Source organism: Idiotropiscis lumnitzeri, chromosome 3, assembly GCF_059441095.1.
Source record: "Idiotropiscis lumnitzeri isolate Australia: NSW breed Sydney's pygmy pipehorse chromosome 3, RoL_Ilum_1.0, whole genome shotgun sequence".
Classification (NCBI taxonomy): Eukaryota; Metazoa; Chordata; class Actinopteri; order Syngnathiformes; family Syngnathidae; genus Idiotropiscis; species Idiotropiscis lumnitzeri.
Window position 1 is genome coordinate 6,843,329 of NC_142393.1, and position 21,171 is coordinate 6,864,499.

General features: G+C 40.7%; 2 protein-coding genes across 3 annotated transcripts in view; one reads left to right on the forward strand and one right to left on the reverse strand.

The window, feature by feature from the left end:
* The window catches only part of LOC148339670 (uncharacterized), a 39,423-nt gene extending 25,989 nt beyond the window's left edge, over positions 1-13,434 (reverse strand). The window contains exon 1 of one of the 2 annotated variants that reach the window (XM_088290264.1): positions 13,304-13,434. The gene's annotated coding sequence lies outside the window, so the exon portion shown is untranslated. The remainder of the gene's footprint in view (positions 1-13,303) is intronic. The other variant, XM_088290263.1, reaches the window with a different exon arrangement.
* Positions 1-21,171, forward strand: part of lgr6 (leucine-rich repeat containing G protein-coupled receptor 6) — a 36,699-nt gene that overhangs the window by 11,566 nt on the left and 3,962 nt on the right. Inside the window, exons 2-17 of the mRNA XM_088290260.1 lie at positions 2,237-2,308; positions 8,276-8,347; positions 10,811-10,882; positions 13,578-13,793; positions 13,897-13,968; positions 15,909-15,977; positions 16,438-16,509; positions 16,658-16,729; positions 17,089-17,157; positions 18,486-18,557; positions 18,678-18,743; positions 18,815-18,886; positions 19,228-19,299; positions 19,496-19,621; positions 20,759-20,913; positions 21,088-21,168. Of these exons, the coding sequence (XP_088146386.1) occupies positions 2,237-2,308; positions 8,276-8,347; positions 10,811-10,882; positions 13,578-13,793; positions 13,897-13,968; positions 15,909-15,977; positions 16,438-16,509; positions 16,658-16,729; positions 17,089-17,157; positions 18,486-18,557; positions 18,678-18,743; positions 18,815-18,886; positions 19,228-19,299; positions 19,496-19,621; positions 20,759-20,913; positions 21,088-21,168 (1,430 nt within the window). The remainder of the gene's footprint in view (positions 1-2,236; positions 2,309-8,275; positions 8,348-10,810; positions 10,883-13,577; positions 13,794-13,896; positions 13,969-15,908; positions 15,978-16,437; positions 16,510-16,657; positions 16,730-17,088; positions 17,158-18,485; positions 18,558-18,677; positions 18,744-18,814; positions 18,887-19,227; positions 19,300-19,495; positions 19,622-20,758; positions 20,914-21,087; positions 21,169-21,171) is intronic.

The window sequence follows — 21,171 nt, forward strand, 5'->3', positions numbered from 1 at the left end:
ATATATATATATAATATATATACTTATATATTTTAATATATATATATATAGTATTTTTTAATATATATGTATATATATATATATATATTATTTAGTATTTTTTAAAATATATATATATATATATATATTAACATATGTATACATATACATATTCGGCGACTTTGTTATCATTTATGTTTACTCAGTGTTCAAGCAAGAACAAGCTGACTGCTTTTTTTTTTCAAATCACTGATTGGAGCTTTACAGAAAAAAAAAAACTAAACAGGACAATCATGTAGCATATCACAAGCATTACATCACCAGTGTGTTTTTATTGGAAGAGGAGAGCAGTCCCACATTACCTGTCAAATACAATGTCTGGCACGCTTGTTGAAAGAAAAATAGAATGAATTAATTAGAGATGCAATTTAAAAAAGAAATGTCGATAGTTACAATTACAGAGTGGAAGAATCTCTTGTGGCGCGAGGCTTTGGCCCTGATGGAGCTCAGCCTCCAGATGGGAGAGATTGAAACAAGACTTCAACTTTTAACACGTGAATTACAATTGAATTTGATCACATGTACTATACGGCTCATTTCACTTTTAACTGTTTTCATAATCAGTTCGGCTCAGAGCCTGTTGTTGCCATGTGAAAGATGAAAAGCACTTCGAATGTAATTTGTAATTCTGTCATTTGCCGAGGCTTGCAGCACTCCACTTTTTTTTTTTTTAATTATTTATTTATTTTTTTAAATCAGCCCATTGCTACCTTTTTTTTTTTACGGTCGATTGCCCCGGCATGTCATGGTGCATTTGTACTCTGAGCTGTTAACACAAATCTATGATGCCATTCCAGGCTATACAAACAAATCGGAGACTCATTAAAACATAAGAATGGAACGTACCAGTCACAGCCAAGTTGAGTGTGGTGATGATAATGCAATTAGTGCAATTGGAAGATGAATAGCCTACTTTACAGCGTGACACAATGTCATTAAGGAAACGGCTACTTTTCCTCGTAACACTGGCTGAAGGCACCCAACGTCCTTGACTGACACTTCGAAACCCTTTGAACTCTTTTCTGCTCCGAGAACCCTGGGGGGGGGGTTCATAAGGAACATTTTGAATGTCAGTGGAGCAGTAATTAATTACAAACCTCACACATCCCGTGGCAAAATGATTTGCAAAAATGTTGCGAGCTCATTATACTGCCCCCCCCCCAAGACGCTTATCCTCGTCAAGTAGTAGTATGGAGTTGCCAGAACAGTTAAAAATTAATATTTATTTATTTATTTATTTATGTAATTTTTTTCCCCACACACCTCTGGAGCTGAATATATAGATCACACCAATGTATTCAAGCCGAACTTGGCTCACTTGACAAAACAAACAGCTAATGTAGTAGCAAGTCAAAGCTTCCCAACTTTTGAGGGTCTTCCAGGAGCACAGTTTACACTCGCTCGCCAGGTGGTCTGGCTTCATCAACAACGGTTCGTAACATGGATACAAAAGAAACACACATAGTCCGCGTCTCCCGTCTTGAAGACTCACGAGAGACTCTGCGGACTAGAAAGGCAAAGAACGAGAGTGACGTAACCCCATTTTGCATGGTGTTTGTCAAAACGCCCGCCGTGACTGAGGCACAAAGTGAGATGTGTTGATTTTTTTTTTTTTTTCTCCTTCCACGCGCTGACAAAGACGTCACTGTATAATTTCAAACTGTTGCACTGAAGGACGTGAGCCCACCTCCTTAACCTCGGTGACCCTACCTGCGTCAACATTCACCCCCCCCCCCCCAACAAACGCTTAAGTCGCTGAGAGTGTCAAAGACTCAGAGAGGTGGAGTTTGTCTCCCTTATAGAAGTGAGCAGAAAGGTGGAATGAGATGGCCTCCCGATGAGGGCAGGGGGCGGGGGGCGTTAGGTATGAAAGGAGACCGAGGGGTCAGATCAGAGGAAAGTTAGAGTGAGACATCTGGAAAAGAGAAAGAGTCATTGGGAAGAGGAGGAAATTAGCTGCCCAACAAAGATTCACTGGGGAAATGTTCCTACATTCCCCTCCTCCTCCTCCTCCTCTAACCTCGACCGAACCTCTGATCCCCCCTGTGTTTTACTCCCTACTATGGATGATTGATCACCCTATGAAATACAGCTCCTCAACGTATAATTCACACAACCTGACAATCTTCAAAGACCATTGATAAGGTAGCCGGCACGTTGATTGATACTTTCATTCTGTTATTTCTCCCCTCTTTAGGGATCTAAGCATGAATAACATCAGTGAGATCCAGCCGAGAGCCTTCCACCGACTGCACCTGTTAACAGAACTGTGAGTACGGACCCCTTCAGCTCATATTCATTTAATAACCGACGGTCACAACTCATACATGACAAGGAAGTCATAGCCTGAGCGGCTGGTCCGTGCTTCCCTCAGTGACAGCGATTGATGACTCTTGGCCTGCCTCTCATCTCTCCTACTGAGAAACTGCCTGAAGCGAAACCAAGTGCGCCCTGATGACTGCTCAAAGGAATTTGATATTCACTTGGAGTGAATATTTTGTGCTTATAGCGTTAAGCAGGTTCTGTGCATGCCGCAAAAAAAAAAAAAAAAAAAAATCCCATGCTGTCTTTCTGTCTTGGCAGCTGCACAGCATGCACGCACACAAGCACGCAGGTCTTCGTAGCGGTAAAAACAGCTACACAAGCATCATTGGAAATGTTTTGCTTTAGCTATCGAGGCATGCATCATTGTGAGTACTTTTCTTGGAGAAAGACTACGTTTTCCAATCAGTTGAATAGAACTCTTATTGCCGGAAGCACAAGCGAATGCATTTGAATGAATTAAGCCAACTGATGTCCTTCAGAAAATGACACATTTGGTCAATTAAAGAGCCAAGATGAAATGCTAAATGGTCAAACAGCAGAAAGTCTCACATTAAAGGGGAAGTCAACCCCAAAAAAAGTATTTGTAATAAATGTTCTATGAACCGTCACAAGTCTAAACATACTTAAAAAAAAAAAACAAAAAACTTGTCACGTCACCTGTGTTATTTGTCGAAAGACAATTTCTATAATGTTTTACCGCCTAAAAATTTTTCGTGTCAAAAACGAGATCACCTGATTCATTATAAGATTCATCATGGAAAATTGAGACATTCTAGATAGAGGGAAGAAAAATAAATACGTTGTCTTACAACATTTTCCTCTTTGAATGAACGGGTGAGCAAACATTTGTGGTTAAAGATTTTCTGAACAGACAAATGGGCCAGGTCATTTGTGAATATTTTTGTGAAATATGCATTTTTTTCATTTTATGATTTAAAATAAATTTATGAACCAATTAGGCTATGTAACGAAAGTCAAGTCAAGCCAATTTTACGTCTATGCACCGATTCATTATCCGTATCGCTTATCCTCACGAGGGTCCCGGGCGCGTTGGAGCCCATTGCGACTGTCTTTGGGCGGTAGGCGGGGTACACCCTGAACTGGTTGCTCGCCAATCGCAGTGCATTGATTCACAACCCAAGTCATCTCACGCATTGAGCAGCTCAAAAACCACATTCCTTATACGAGTACATAAAAGAATACCAAACGAACCCCACTTGAGCAAGCACAGAGGCAAGGGGAAAACTCCCTCCTCATTCTGCGTCGGTCTGGTCTGAAATGTTGAGAATTGGAGTATAGAGAAATAAATAAATAAGACATTTCAATTTTTGGAGGAAAAACCGCTTTCCCCACCTCTGGCAGAGTGAGATGAAGCATGGACGCTCACGATTAACCTCTTGCAGGTGTGGGCAAACTACGGCCCGTGGGGCCACATGCGGCCCGTTAAACGTTTTAATTCGGCCCGCCAAACTTGAAAAAAATGTAATGAATAAACCTTGTTAATGTTTTATTTTCTAAATACTGTGGTTTTTCAAAGACGTATATCGTGTTGTAATGAGTTTGTTCACTTTCATTTAAAATTTTTTTTTTTTTTTCTCTAATGAGGTCAGGTGACCAAAACACTCCATCCATCTGCTCCTGGTCTGGCCTCTCTGTCAAATTTTAGAACCCATTGTGGCCCACCAATCAAAAAGTTTGCACACCCCTGACCTATCGCATTCTTAATACTGTATTATACGTGAAAGAAATAAGCAGCGAGAGAGCAGCTGACGTGCGGTACGAACGCCAGAAGAGGGCAGGACCAGGCATGCTCGGACTGGTCGAGTGATTAATTGTTTGATGTTTGGCTTTACATCTTTACATTCCCACGCTCTCTATACACACACCCCCATACCGATTCATGTTAAAGCACTTTGACTATTTTTCACTACTATTGCAAGTCTGTGTTACTTTTTGAAATACTTTTCGGCCTGTTTGACGTTTGTGGCAGTGCAAATCTTTTCAGCCACAAATAGCGGTTCCTTCAGGTCCTTATTAAAAGTCGGTTTTATTAGGTGACATTTTATGACTGTCAATGTTTCCTCTTTGCAGCTTATTTTGATGCTATTTGATGATGAGTTCACAGAAAGTGATTTAAACAAGCATAAGTATCTCTTTGATTCTCTGCGGTTTTCATGTTCGCCTTCACTGGCCCTCCGGCGAATTCTGTACAATTTTAGGTTTGACTCATCTCACATTCCACTCATTAGGACATAATTCAGCGTTGTTTTATGACATGAATGATTGATCTTTTACTTCAAACACCTTCAAGGAGCTGTCAGTCAAGCAGAGCATTAAAGGAGTCCGTTGCATGTTTTACAGACCAATGAGATTGAAGCAATGATCAACATCGGGAACGGTATCCTCTGTCTTCAAATTAAAAGCAAGGTGTGTTTAAAGAGAAATTGTTCGAGAGCATTATTTCAATTTCTTTCATTCAATCTTCAGATTTGACAGGAAGAAGCCTGCTTAGTGAGCGTACAAATGTTAATGTGGAGTTCAAAAAAATAAAATGCAGCCCGGGTGGCAGGACAACAGGAAGGTTAGAAGAATATAATATTGGCCCATCTTGGTTTTCACAAAGACAAAAGAACATAATATTTAGATCCATTTCATTTCCTTTCGTCATATAAACTTCCAGCTGACAGTTTTCCGAGTGTTAATTTTAACTACAATAATTCCAGAGGTTAATGCCAGGTTAGGTGGTTGACCCAGAGATTGGACCTCTTCACAGAAGCAGGGATAAAATTTCTGTTGATGGTTAAAGGGTGTAAAAAGCACGTTATTATTTTGACTCTGCTGCAACAAGATAGAAAAAACGATTCAACGCAAATCGAAAAGTTGAGGTTGCCCTTTTATTGGGTTTTATCAATTTGAGGCAGTTGGGTGTGATGATACTCATCCTTACGTAATGCCAGAGTGGTTTCATTGGTTAGTCCTGCTCGTTTATCCAATATAGTAAACTCACTGTGGTCTCTTTTGGTTAATCTAAGAATCACTTCACTGGGGTGAACCACTCTCAGTTGCGTTTTTTATCTCTGCCGCTCAAAAATCCCAAACCATCCTGAAATCCAATTATAAGAAAAGAAAAAACAGCTGTGGCAACGCTTTGACAAGAGCAAGACGCTTTTCATTAGAACGAGACTGATTTTGAATGATTATGAAAGCCAACGTGCGGAACATTCACCCATATGCACATATGCATATATTGTATATACACGGACTGATGTCATGGAAACTCCGCGTCAACGGAGCTGAGGCTGTTTTGCTGATGTCGATCAAGACCATCAAAACACAATTTCACTCTCCGTCTTTACTTTTGATATAATAATTCATTTCACAAATAAAGTATCCAATGAACGCTGAACTCCACTCTGACGCAATTTTGGCATCGGTGTTGCGGCTAATGGGGAAAGGCTGGTTGGCTGAGACACTTTCACATCGTACCTAAAGTATAATGGCTGCAAGTGTATGTTTCCAGAGTCTGCAAAGGACTTACTCAAACCACCAGTGGACCGTTCTTCATTTTCCCTTTAGTGCAGCCTACTGTATATCTGCGATGCATCTGTAGCGGAGCCTTGACTAGAGCAGCAAGACGCCTGAGGGCCTATAAAGCAAGCGCTTTAGATCTAGTTTATGGGGCCTCAAGAAGGTCTACAGAAACAGTTACTCCTGTAAAAGTGCCTATTGGAATTGTCCCTTATGGCCATCCTGAGCAATAGTTGTAACTAAAACAGGAAAAAGGGGCTCTTGACTTTATCACGGCAAAATACGCAATTATAGGAATAAATCGGGAAAGCGCGCTGAAATAATTTTTTGGGACAAAATCATGTTGTGCATTCAATGCAACCTTTACTGCACCTTTCACAATATATAGCTTGGAATTAGCACATTTTCCAGACTAAGGCGCACCTGTTTATTAGCCGCAAAAAAAAAAAAATATATATATATATATATATATATAAAATAAATAAATTAATTAAGTAATTAAAATAAAATAAAATAAATGATATACAAGCCGCACCAGGCAATAAGCCGCAGTTTCTATGTTGGAAAAAAAAAAAAAGTTTTTTTTCCTGCATGTACCGAACGATTTTGTATTGTGAATGCACATAAAGGTACATAAACATATTCTCAAAACAGTTCCTTTTAACACGGCAACAACTTTGCTAATTTAAACAGAACAGACCCTAGAGAATTTTTTTTTAGATATATTTAGAATATTTTCTTAACTATAGAGCGCCCCTACTGGTGAAAAAAAAAAAAAAACGCAGAAAAGCCGCACCATTGTATTAGCCGCATGGTTCAAAATGTAGGAAAAAAAGTAGCGACTTATAGTCCGGAAAATACGGTAATCCATTTTGCACTCTATCATCTCGTGTCTCTGTTTATGTTGATCAACACGCACTTGAAGAGTGTGAGAATTGGCAGGTACGGTACATGTGGGGCTGAGTGGCTCACCAGCGCAGTGAGTCTGCCTGACACATATTTGACAGGAGTATCAAATGTCAGCGAGAGTTTGCTCACAGCCCTCGTCTGTTACCATCTGGGTGATAGTGGTGATGGTGGTTCGGAAGGGCCGCCAGTGTTCTACCAGTATGTGATTTGCACCAAGACATAAGGCTGTCTGACTGAAGAGCAAGAGTGTGAGGAGGAGGATGCCAGTGTGTAACATGTAACGTGTGGTTGTGTGTTTAACAAAAGTGGGTGGTCTCAAGCTGTGAAACGCAAATCTGTGTTTAAACTGCGCTTGCAGCTTCTGACCTTGAGAGTCACGCTGCTGGACTCCATGCTATTTATTTGGACATCTTATACACACTCACAAATGACCATTAGGTGCTGTGTTTGATAAACAAGCTGATTGGATTGCTCGTATGAATGTGTGTGGTTTTTCCTCCCTTGCTCTCCTCAAGGCTCCTTAGAATGAGACCAATTTAAATCAAGGACATGGAAAATAGCATGAGCTGTCACACTGCACACACGTAAAAAGGGCACACCTTACTACAAACACACACACACATATAAACATATGCACAGGCAGTCAAGCAAATATTTAGTTCCAGCACTTGCTGAGCTCATCGAGGTTTTATTCAAATCAGACAATATTCACTTAAGACATCTATCTCCCTTTGATTGCTTAAAGGGGAAGTGAACCCCAAAAAATTTTGTACAAGAATATGTTTTATGCAGGCTTATTAGTCAAAATATGGCATTCTGATTAATATTGCGGTGGCGGGATATGAGTTGAGCATTAAAATCCACCCGTTTTTAGCCATCTCGGTGGGCGGCCATTTTGTCACTTGTGTCAACTGAAAATGACATCATGGTTGCTCAGGGTTCAGGTAATGACCAATCATGGCTCATAAGTTTTCAGAATCTCGCCATTGGGCGGCCATTTTTTCACTTGTGTCGACTGAAAATGACATCACAGTTGCTCACTGGTTCAGGTGACGACCAATCATGGCTCATATTTTCAGAATCTGAGAATCTGAATTTTCAGTCGACACAAGTGAAAAAATGGCCGCCCCTTGAGAAGGCTAAAAGCAGGTCGATTTTACTGCTCAACTGATATTCCGCAATAACAATTTTAATCAGAATGTTTAGACCAGTGAAGGCGTATAGAATATTTTATTGCAAAGATTTTGGGGGGGTTCACTTCCTCTTTGACTGAAATCGAATATTATTTGCATACTGCCCCAACACTCAACCCAAAGCATTAAGAGGAATTCATGGCAGCACTTGAACTCTTCAGCCAAAAGAACAGAACAGAGCAAAAGGCAACATTTTCTTTTGAGACTTGTAAACTTTTATGCACTGTATATGCCTGCACTTCATTTTTGTCTCACTTTTCTGATCTCTTTTTGGCCTCTAGGCGAATCTCCGGGAATCAGCTGAGGTATATTTCAGGCCACGCTCTCCAGGGTCTCCACAACCTTAAAGTTTTGTGAGTAATTTCTTCCTCATTTCCACATCAGTTTTATGGCTTCAGTTTTCTCGCCATCCTGCTTGGCAGTCGGATCAAGAATTTCGGGATAGAGTCCCTTCTCTTGACTACCACAGACGTGTCTGTGGATCATTAAACGCCCTACCATGATTTAATGAATTCCTGCATTTTTTTTTTTATTGTAACTCACACACCTTCACAGGTGTACTGCAAGGAGTCACGCCACCCAACATGATTACAAATGACAGACAAGCCACCATCAAACTATTTTTACACATGCCACGAATACTGCAAGTAGTAAATTACAAAAACGTGCACAGCGACTATAAAATCATATAGTACAGCCAGTATTGGGAGGGCAAAAGATAATAAAATGTGGCCACATTTTTAGTGGGTGTTAGACAAGGCGAATCTCTGGGAACCGGCTGAGGTCTATGTCAGGCCACACTCAACCTTCAACTTTTTGGGAGTCATTTCTTCCTCTTACCATGCTGGTGGATCAAGAATTATATGGGTGGGGGGGGGGTGTTCTCTTGAATAGCATACTGTACGCATGTCTGTGCATCGTTAACTGCCCCGCCATGATTTTATTAATTTCTTCCACTCCTGTAAATGTCACTCACACACAGTTAAAGGACCTCCTGGTCACGCCACCCACCACGACGACAACAAATGACTGACAAGTCACCATCAAACTATTTTTATGCATGCTGTTAATATTAATGTGGGGGTGTGTGTGGGTGTGTGTGTGTGTGTGTGTGTGTGTATTGGTGTGCCTGTGAATATTCTCATTCATCGACGCGCTTCTCGTTCCCAAACAGTCCAGGTGCAATCAATTCAATTCAACGTCGTGAGGAGGGGGTCGGGGGATTACCCACTGGAGCTAGGGCAAAAGTGCTGATGAAATGCAGCTACATCTCGAGGGGGCGCAAGACAAAAGTATGGGGGGGGGGGTTTAAGAGTCTGGTCAACCAATTCAGAACAACAAAATAGAATATAACGGGTATTTACGTGTTTAAGGAGAGCAAACTTAATAGTTTACGCTTAAATAAAGTCCAGTCGAAATGACGAAACCAAGATGTCCGTTTTATATACAACAAGCGTCTATTGCTGTTAAGCCTATCGTGAGAACTGTAACGAAATACGGAAAAGACAATATTAAGGAATTAAATAACAGAATATCATTCTCATAGAGAACATAAACATATAGGCTCATTAACATACACTCAATAAGCCTGTTAACGCTGTACCATGCTAACGGTAGCATGCTAGCGGACTAGCACTAACAAGCTAACGATTTATTATATCATTATATCCATGAACTTGTGACAGGAGAGAATGGTATGACGCGACTTATCACAAACAACACACATCTTGGTATTAAGTAAATTGTCAAGCTGACTCTCATAGCAGCTACAAATCTCATTCAGTAAATGTTAATGCCATACAATTTGATCAATACTATTTTAAACATATTACGTATGAAACACTTTCCCGGGAGATGGCAGGAAGCAGCTTTTAGTCATTAAAACTATCACAATTTTATGTTGTGAATACACAAATAAATGAAATAGTGACTTGTCAGTTCTTCAACACAGTTGTTGATAAAGCTCTTTAAATGTTGGATTTGAAAATAGAGTGTCATTTTTAAGGAACTGTAGACACTGACAATAAGTGAACCCCACTTCCATTCAAAAGGAACAACGTATTCATGCATGACAGCAAGCCAACTTGGGACGTGACCTTTGAGTAGTTCAGCTTCCTTCCTCAAAACATAAGATTTATCGAGCCGTTTCAAAGTAAAATGCATGGCTCACCTTGTGTAAGAAACTGCAAGGTTGCGTACACGCACACAGTACAGAAAATCCAAGAAAAAAAAGACTGAATTTAATGTATTAACTGTATAAAATTGTATATACCGGGTGTAGCAATGCATAACTACTCGGTTATTTGATTATGGTAGTTGTTTGTTTACATTCAATCTCAACTTGTAGCTAACATGAGTCATGTCATGCATGAGGCGATTACAATTTCAGAATACCCGCTTTTCTGTTAAAAAAAACAAGCAATACCACAAACTTACATAAGCCAGCTCTCCAGAAACCTGACAACAATCCTGATCATTTCAATCAGGTCCGTTGAAGAAGGAAAACATCTAAGACAGGGCTGCCGAGGGGCTCTCGAGGACCGGACTTGGGCACTTTTGCTATACGAGAAGAAAAAACAGAGAGCAGGAGGGGAAATAGAGTGTTCAATTGCGTGCCCCCAATTTCCTCATGGCTCTTTTTTTCTTCTGAGAATGACATCAACGGCCCACCCAAGAAGCGTCTCCTTTCCTTTACCTACACTGACCGTTCGTTTTCCTGTTTGGGTCAGATTCCAATCACGACGGAATTATTTGTGGCCTCAGGTGCCCTCACCAATTGTTCATCCTTCGCTAATTAAACATTTTGATCCTTTCAGAATGCTACAGAACAACCACCTTGAAAGGCTTCCCGATGATGCTCCGTGGGAGCTACCAAACCTGCTTTCACTGTGAGTCCAACACACATGCAGACATACTCAGATCTTATTCAGGAGGGAATGAAAAATGCTACAATCCCCACCCACGCATAGCTCAGCTGTATAATACCGGTGACATATTGCAGACCGTGGTCTAATATCGGCTGAGGTACCTTTGCAACTGTCTCAGTCTCAGCCTGTGTAAATGCACTTCATGTTCGCATCTGGAAGCCATGAGGGAAAGAGCAGACACTGCAGGCCAGGGAGAACATCTCCAATGAGCTGTGAAACAACCTCATTTTCCATTAATTCCCCCACTCTTCCTCTTCCACTCTTCTTGCACCACCCACACCGCTATCCCCTCGCTAATGAGTGTTTAGTGCCTTAATTGTCTCGTCCGTGGGGTCCATGTATGTGTGTCAGCATGTATGCATGGGTGTGTGTGCATGTGGACCTCATCTGTAACTCCTCAACCTTACCCGTCAATCTTAATCTGACACCACAGATAAACTCCACCTGCCTGCTTTCCACATTAATAATTCATGTGTTCTAACCAGGGTTATTATAGTTTGGGAATTTTAAATATAGTATATTTTGAGTTTTGTTTTTTTAAATTTATTTTAGTTTTAATTAGCTTTAGTTTTTTTTTGTTTTGTGTTTTTTTTTTCAAAAACACAGGTTTAGTTTAGTTTCAGTCTTAGTTTTTGTGTTTTACGTGTTTGACATTTAAAAAAAAAAGATCATGGTAAGTACTGTGCAGTGAAAATACAATAGAAATATTAGTTTTGATAATACAGAGTACAGTTTACAGTTTGAACAGTCACCAGACTTTGAATCACAGTAAGTGCCGTGCATACTGCTTCTAAAGTTGACTAAAATAATCTTGGTTCTAACACACCGGGCTGTTTTTTCATTTTCAATGCTAATTGGTAAAGTTGTACATTTGTACAACTCACCATCCAACCACCGCTTGCATGCGATAATACGTGTGCCATAGTGATAATACCATTAAATAATCTAGATAAATACCTTTTGTTTATTACTACATTATTACGACGTAAATGCTTAAAATCTGATCCTTTGTTGATCCGTGTCAAAAATTCATTTCTCTGCCTTTGCTTTCAATATAAAAAACCAGCATGTACAAAGTCAAGCATGTGTGTGGTCCTTGAACAATTACGCCCCTTAGAGATGGCTTCAAGTCGACAAAACACGCATACACAATGAGCCCCCGCGTAGAGACACAGTACCTTGTCATTATTATAATGATAAACCCAGCATCGAAAGATGACGGGCAAAAAAGCCTTTGGAAAAGCAAAGCTTGTCGGCGCCTCTCAGTGACGTGAAACACGTGATTAAGTGAAAATGTAAGCATGGCCTCACAGCACAGGACAGGACAGGACAGGACGCTTTCATCCGAAACAAATTATCACTTGATCCCAAACAAGAATCATCTCGTCTCCATAGAATTAAAAACATTAAGGAAACCAAGTCCTCATATATCAAAGTCAACGAGGTAAAAGAACATAATCACAGTGAATAGGTCTGCAGAATTCAGACAGATAAGTCCGCACAACTCCTGGATCGTGTAAGAGAATGTTCTCCTTCACTTTCCCATAATCATACTTCAGCAGACTTTGATGTAATAGACAGGAAATAGCTGCTGCTTTATTGGTTTCTGTGAAACATTCCTATTTCTGACTAGACCTTCTGGAGACCTGGCAGGTCTACCCTGAGGAACAATTATTTTGCTCTGGAGAGCAGTCCAGAAAGTTGAAGGGTCTTCCACAGCTTTCATCGGGCGATTTGGGTCAAGGAAAATGTCCACACACGTGATGTCGAGGGACGATGTTAAGCACAAAAAATATATTTAAAAAAAAAAAAAAATAAAAACCTCTAGTAGGAAGTAGACAATGAACATATGATGCTGGAGTAAAAACCAGAGTTCAGAGTTAAATCTCAAGATCCCCTTTGAAGTTTCTGTTTGTTCGGTGAAGCCATGATCGGGTGACGAGGCACAGAGCGAACTGCGGGCTGCAGCGCAACACTTAAAGAATCACAGTGCCAAGTTGTAATCTGTGAGCTGACTGCTTCATAGAGGTTGTGAGTTCTTCGATGTAGACAAAATGGGCATTTCAAAAGGACAAAATGAGGTGGAACAAATACAATTAAGGCGTGAAGGGCTAAAAGAAGAACAGAAAGAGGATGTGGCCTCGGATTGTCATCGGTGCCCTGAGGGGACCATCCATCAGCATGGACAGTGTGTACGCAATAGTACATTTCCTTGCTATTTATGTCACACTCATGCCAACGGTTTGACGACACCAAGAGGAGGACGAAGCTTTTGTTAGGTTTATTCGGCTTGAAGAGATAAAAGGCCGAATGCTTGTGTGTGTCGAGTGTAATAAATGAGCCATTTGAAAGGATGCAGTGTTTGTCTCAGTCATGACTCACCAAGATGTGATGGAGACAGCAAAATTCCAAGAGAGAAAAAGTCAGAAGGAAGACTCGAAGGCCCTTGACACTCCCTTCTTGTTAAATTTCCCAGGACACCGAGATATTGCTACCGTACAGGCCTGTACTGGTGGAAGCTAAACTTGTTTTTTTTGTACAGAAGAAAAGCACAAGTGCTTGAGATAATAGAAGAATGAAGTCTGTGTGATTCTTATAATTACGTTCCAGGAAGACACAACACCTTACCACAAGATTCATCTTCTAACCCCCGCAGGCGTCTGGATGCCAATCTGCTGTCTGAAGTTCCTGCTGGCGCCTTTCGAGGGGTTCGCTCTCTAAGACACCTGTGGCTGGACGACAATTCGCTCACCGAAATCCCAGTAACGGCCCTGGATGCTCTACCGTCCCTTCAGGCCATGACCCTGGCCCTCAACCAGATCACGCATATTCCAGATTATGCATTTGCCAACCTCTCTGCGCTTGTTGTCCTGTAAGTACGGAATGAATCTGCTGATTGAAGTCCTGATATATTCAGTTTGGTTACGAGACCAGACTGTAAGATTGGCGAAACAATATTTGTGGTCTTTACCTAGGCATCTCCATAACAACCGGATCCAGATGATGGGAATGAGATGTTTTGAGGGTTTACATAGTCTGGAGACTCTGTGAGTATCCCACACATCTATTCATTGCATGAAACGGAACAGGCTATGTGACTAAATGATGCGCTCTCCCAATCTTTTGGCTCTCCTGGTTGCTCAACAGTCATTCAAATTATAATACATAGATTAGAAATGGAATTCAGACACCAAGAGGAAATGCCTGCACTGTTTCCACAAATGTTCCCGTGATAATTACATATTAGCAGGCATCAACATCAAGTCTTTATGATTGTGTTTACAGTAATCACATTGCTTTATAACCCCCCGGGATGAATGATAAACGCTCTGAAATGCTCCTTCACATCCATTTACTTTCATTGCGTGTCTTAGAGTCGTTTGGAGTTACGGGGTACTTAAAGTGTTCTTCTCAAATTCTTGTATTACGCATGTCAAATAAAAGAAAGAAAAAAGCCTGTCATTAAATTCAATTGGCAGGTGTTGGAATAAAGGTTGCTAATACAGGCTTCTATTTGATTACCTTCGAGATCAGTTGAGACTCTTTTTGGCCGTCATAATTGACGGATGCAGAGGAACATTCGCTGCAATACAAAAGGAACGTTTGAAGCCTCTATTTCAGGCGTGGGCAAACTACGGCCCGGGGGCCACATGCGGCCCGTTAAACGTTTTATTCCGGCCCGCCGAACTTGAAAAAAATTCATTTCTTTTTTAATATATACATATATATTGTTGTAATGCTTTTGTTCACTTTCATTTAAAATCAAATGTAGTTTTTTTTCTCCGATGACGTGAGGTGACCAAAACACTCCACCCATCTGCTCCTGGTCCGGCCCCTCTGTCAAATTTTAGAACCCCTTGCTCTATTTACAAAACAGACCTTTGCAACACAATAATATGGAAACTGCAGAACCGTCTGATCTGAAAGAGAGGGAAAAATCATTTGAGATCAAGAACGCTTAAATCCAGCAAAAGTCCTTGTGGTCTGTTTACGACAATATTCCTGGTGTTGCGTAACAACGCTGACCTAACAAATGGCATACTTCTTTTTATGAGCATATATTTGGGCACATGCATGCGTGCATGTCACAATGGGTCCACCATTTACGACATCCTTATATATTAAATCATAATCAACAAGAGAAGCAAAACATTAAAGGGCTTGAATGACTGAAGCTGAATTGAACTGTGCTAAAGTGTTGTAGCCATAAGCTCGAAGGAAGGAGCGCTGAAACGAAGGGTGACAAGACAGGTGACGCTGACGTGGGGATTGCGATGGTATGAAGGGGTTAATCTCACACGCCGGCATTGCTAAGGAGAAATTCAAGCGAGCATCTGCATCGCTGTCACCCTCGCTGAGCCCCATCGTGTATTATGAAAACCATTACTGCAATAAGCCCTCCAGGAGACAAAGTATATTCCGCACAGGACATTTGAGCACTGACAGATATTTCACAACATCTCCCGACACACTTAGCGAACACAGCACTGCAGCGTTACATCAGTACATAAAGACATTTGGAAGTGAATAAAAACACATGAATTTGTACATGTGTCTTTGAAGTCACTGATGGGATCTATTATTTATTTATTTTTTTTATATTGCCAAAGCATAGAAAAATATGAATGCGCATAAAAGACACACTCCTCATGCAAAAATGCAGTTTAAAAGAATACACGTTTGCACGTCACCCCACCCCCGCCGCGGTCTTCCTGCCACCTGCGTGCGAGAAATATCCACGATAGCAACAGTTGTTATGGTACAGTGTTTCCTGGAAAACTAATGAGAGTCAGGCCCAAATAATAAGTAAGCGCTGCAAAGGTCAAAGGTCGAACGCAAACTTCCATCCTCTCAGCGAGCAAACGACATGCACTGTAGAATGCGCACGTAACAGAAACGGACAAGAATATTAAACTGTACATTTTTTAATTATAATTTCCATGTATGATATGTAACCATGGTAACGCAATGTTTATCTCTTTCATAGGGATTTAAATTACAATGAACTCCAGGAGTTCCCTGTGGCCATCAGGACACTGAGTAAGCTTCAGGAGCTGTGCGTACACACACACACACACACACACACACACCCCCACCCCCACGCACACACACACACTAAACAACACCTGCCCAACATGACTATCATGGTTGAGTTATCCCCACTAATCCCGTTAACTGAATTTAATGTGGCATTCGGATACAATCTCTCTCGCCCGAAGCAGGTGCTGGCTGCGGCCCGCTCACCCGCCTTCCTGCGCACACACACACCCACACATACACACTATGTCTTTACTCAAATTCAGCAGATGTTCCACAGCGCACACGTGTCACAGATACACACGGCATACATGTACGTGTTCAAATCTCCTGCATCCAAAAATGTTTTTCAGCTGTTCCACGGCAGGTGTTGCATGACTTGCCTCTCTCACACAAACACAAACCCACCCACAAGACAAATCAGCTCCCATATTAATAGACTGCCTAACTATATATTGCATACTGACTTCCATTTGCAGGGGCTTCCATAACAACCATATCAAAGCGATCCCCGAGAGGGCCTTTGTGGGAAACCCTCACCTCCAAACTATGTGAGCGCTTCCTGCTTTTTGCTACATTGAAAACCAAAAGGCGATTTTTTTTTTTTTAACTCAACAGCTTCATTAATATGTCAACCTTATTTTATCTGAACAACCATATATATATATATATATATATATATATATTTTTTTTTTGCAGACATTTTTATGAGAACCCCATCCAGTTTGTGGGAAAATCTGCGTTCCAGTTCTTACCAAAGTTGCACACACTGTAAGTATGCGGTCAGTCGAAAACAGTTCCAGTGAGTTTACCCAAACGCCATTTAAATCATTGCGCACCCCAAGCAGCAAGAGCAGACGTGTGTAATGGCCTACTGAATGATGTTGTGTTAGCATATTGCTGTGCTGTGTCCTGACGCGGAACTAGAGAGAGCGTGTTGTAAGAACATGTTAAATGGTGTGACTTATGATGTCTAGCGAGACAGCCAAAACAGCCTGTATTGATGTTGGATGAAAAGTGTGATGGTTAAAATGAGCTGTTAGACGGAGTCGGGTGGACAAACATATGTGTGTATGAGTGAGAGTGAGCACTTTACGGGGTCTACACGTTTTTTTGTTTTCCTCCTGCAGTTCTCTGAATGGAGCCACGCTAATTCAAAACTTTCCTGACCTGAAAGGAACAACCAGCCTGGAAGTTTTGTGAGTGTCTACCTTTTTGACAATGACTGTACTCACAATAACACAGTCATAACACAATAACACAACTGAAAACTAAAAGGACACCTGCACCAAGGTTGAATCATTAACAACAGCACTTCCTGGTTCAGACGATAACATTTTTGATTCTGAAGAGAAATGTGAGGTTAAACTAAAGTTGGCAACTGTAATACACACTAAAACGTCAAAAGAGACCCGACCATTTGGCGCGTTAATTGTGACTTAACAGTCAAATTGGGGTGGCGGTAGCTCAATCAGTCAGGACTTCCTCAGACTCCAAGTCCGACCACAGACAAAAATATGAAACTCGCACCTAGTTGTTGAAAGGATGCTAATCTGCAACATATATCATACATCTGAATGTGAGTTGAATTTCCCTTGAGGAGACATAAATGACCCTGATATACTTGCAGTTCCGCACCTGCAGATTCACATACTCACATGTTTTAACATTTTTTTTTCAATAGTTTTTAACGGCCCCCTTTTGTTTGTTTCTCACAATGAATTTTTACTATTTGAGATTTTACCCGGCCCGTATGACCCTTGATCAGCAAGGGTCCACTGTAATAAACTATCCATCCATTATGACTGGTTGCCAGCCAATCGCGGGGCACACAAAGACGAACAAGCATTTGCGCTCACAACCACACGTAGGGGCAATTCAGAGTGTCCAATCAACCTACCATGCATCTTTTTGGAATGTGTGAGGAAACCGGAGTACCTGGAGGAAACCTACGCAGGTACGGAGAAAAGAAGCAAACTCCACACATTAAGGCCGGAGCCGGGATCAAAAACCCGGCACCTCTGAACTATGAGGCAGACGTACTAATCGGTCGCCCACCGTCCCACCTGTAATAAACTAAAGCACAATTATATATATATATATATATATATATATATATATAATTGTGCTTTAGTTTATTACATATATAAGCTACCTAAACTATATGGATTTGAACATACATTTTATATGTTATTTCCTTAGTTGCAGCTCTAAAATAAATTGCAAAATTTACAAATAATCCATGAACGTTCCCGACAGTAATCTCACTAATAGATGATCAATATTGGAATCAGCAGCAAAAAAACACTGATCGGCACACTCATAGTCAATGAGACACAAAAATGGTCAACGGGCAAGAATGAGATGCAGTCATTGACAGTGCAATTGGCGTAATTGACGTGAACATGCATGGTTCAAAGAAAGACACTCAGAAAGTCGATAGCCAATGGAGCAAAATTTCTTAAATTATGCTCATCGCAAAGTGCTGTCGCTTGTTTGTTTGAGAGGATTGTCTTTCTCACTCCAGGACGCTGACTCAGGCGGGTCTCTCGACTCTCCCTCTAGATCTATGTGAACAGCTGCCTCGCCTCAGAGTTTTGTAAGTATACGTATAAACACAAACATACAGAGGGGGAAAACTGCATGTGCGCAAAAAACAAGTCAAAGGATGAGCAGCGTACCCTAAAATCAATAGTGTTTTTTTTGTGTGGTGTTGTAGGGAGCTGTCCTTCAACCAAATACAGCATCTGCCAAGCTTTCGCCACTGCTCTGCACTACAAGAAATGTGAGTGATCACCAACACAATCCCACAAAATTGTTTTCCATCACCTTGATTGTTCACATTTCTCTCAACAGAGGGCTTCAGCACAACCTAATCACGAGACTTGAGTCCAGTACCTTCCAGCAGCTCACCTCGCTCAAAACACTGTAAGACAATTCTTTTGAGTTGTCTCAAAAGTCATAAGTTGAAATTGGAAATGAATAATACAAGGAAGGCCCCCCCCTTAAGTGTTGTTAGATGACAACAGTTTACAGGACTTTCAAATAAATTATTTTACAGAACTAAACAAAATTGGTCGTTTATTTTGATAGGCAGACAATTTCATTCTCTAGAGAATTGAAGAATTGAGAATTGAAGTCTCCAAAAGCTTTTAATGGCAATGAGGGTCTTAAACTACACCCGTGCAGCTTTACTGACATCTATTGGTCAGACACATACAGTATTCAAAATATGATTCCTCTGTTTTATTTTGTTCCTTTTTTTTCAGGGATTTGAGCTGGAACAAGATAGACTGGATCCATGAAGATGCCTTTGCCTCTTTGCATTCTTTGGTCAAATTGTAAGTGATTATGTTGCTTAATTTCCTTATAAGATATCCTTACATGATCTTTGCTATTATGGAATTCCAAGAAAGTGTTTATGAACATATCATAGCCCACGGGGAAAATACGACACATCTTAGTGCAAGTTTTCAAAACTTGACAGGGACTGATCTCACCTCCAACTTGTTTCTTGGTTTTCTTTACTTATTCCAGGGACCTGACTGAAAACAGGCTGAGCTCAGTGCCATCTACAGGACTGGCTGGTCTCACCCATCTCAAGCTTAGGGGAAACAGTGAATTATATGACGCCTTCAGCCCTGATCACTTCCCTCGTATGAGGTAAAGCGAATACGTACACACATACAATGCGGTCGTTGTGTAGCCACGAGTCTAACCCTGACCTCTGAGAATCAAGAAACATTCATTAACAGCAAGTTAATTCGTGTTAACGTCCCTGAAGGCATGGAGAGGTTTTACAAGGTAAAACCCAAAGAGTGAATATGAAAGGAATAAAAATAGTTGAGGAGAAGCAGTACAGGATATGGATGGATAGATATATGAACAGATGCCCAATTTTAATGCCATCAGCCATTTTAGATCATTCAAATCAAATTTCCCAGTAGATGATAATTCAAAGGTACTTCATCTTGACGGAACGTTTTTGCATTCAATGTTTTTAAGAAAGTTGATCAGTGTTTGGGAGGTGGAGGGTATTAGAAAACTAAAATATGTAATATTAAAAAAAAGACATTTTAAAAAATATTTTTTTTAAAGAATGGAAAGCAAAGCAGTGAATAGGTAGATCAGTGGATGCCTAACTACCAATATGTGACGGTCCACTGTATTGTTTTTATTTTTTACACTAAGATTCAACTAAATTTACAATTGCATAAGTTCCCGTGGCTCAAAAGTGAAGCATGGAGAGTCTCTGTCACCAAAATGCATGAGCTTTCACAATGACAGGTACATAGCAAAATCTATATATATAATCGTTTACCATAACGACTAGTGATGGGAAAAATAAGCTTGACGCACCTGTGATTTATTTATTTTTTTAACTCTTCTTGATTGTGCTCTTGGCTCAAAGATAAAAGGCTAGTGCAATTAAAATGTATTACATTTCCACTGCATCTTTAAACCAAGAGTGCCAACTAGAGGAGTCAAAAATTAACACTAGCGCTTCAGGATGGCCGAGTGGTCTAAGGCGCCGCGTTCAGGACCCGGTCTCCCCAGGAGGCCTGGGTTTGAATCTCGAATTTCCCCATTGTGGGACTAATAAAGGGAATATTATTATTATTATGAAGCTTCTTTTGACCAACACTAAATAATTCCATATGTACCTGCGGCTAAAAAAAAAAAAAAAGCTAAGCGTGGAGAGTCTCTGCTGCTAAAATAACAATGAATGGAGCACCCTATAAATACTGCGAGATTGATGCTTCTGATTCTTAGTGATTTTAGCTTGACTCTCTGTTACAGGGTGATTGAAATGCCGTATGCCTACCAATGCTGCGTGTATGGTTCTTGTGATACCTACAAGACAGTCAGCCAGTGGGACACTGATCAAAGCAACAATGATGATGACCTTCACAAGAGAACTGCTGCCATTTACCCACACCAAGCGGACACGCAATGTAAGAACGTGGATATTTCGCCACTTCACAACATTTATAAAAATGAACACTTTATGAAACAGTTCAAGAAACAGAGTCATTAATCTCAGAACAGTACACCCGTATGATCACTCTAGCTACATACTGGAAACTTTAAAGATGTGGAATTCTAAATGTTGATCCCAATGATTCCAGATGATCCTGACCTAGAGGAATTCCAGCTAGAAATAGAAGAATCCAAACTTCAAACCAGTGTCCAGTGCACTCCCACACCAGGTC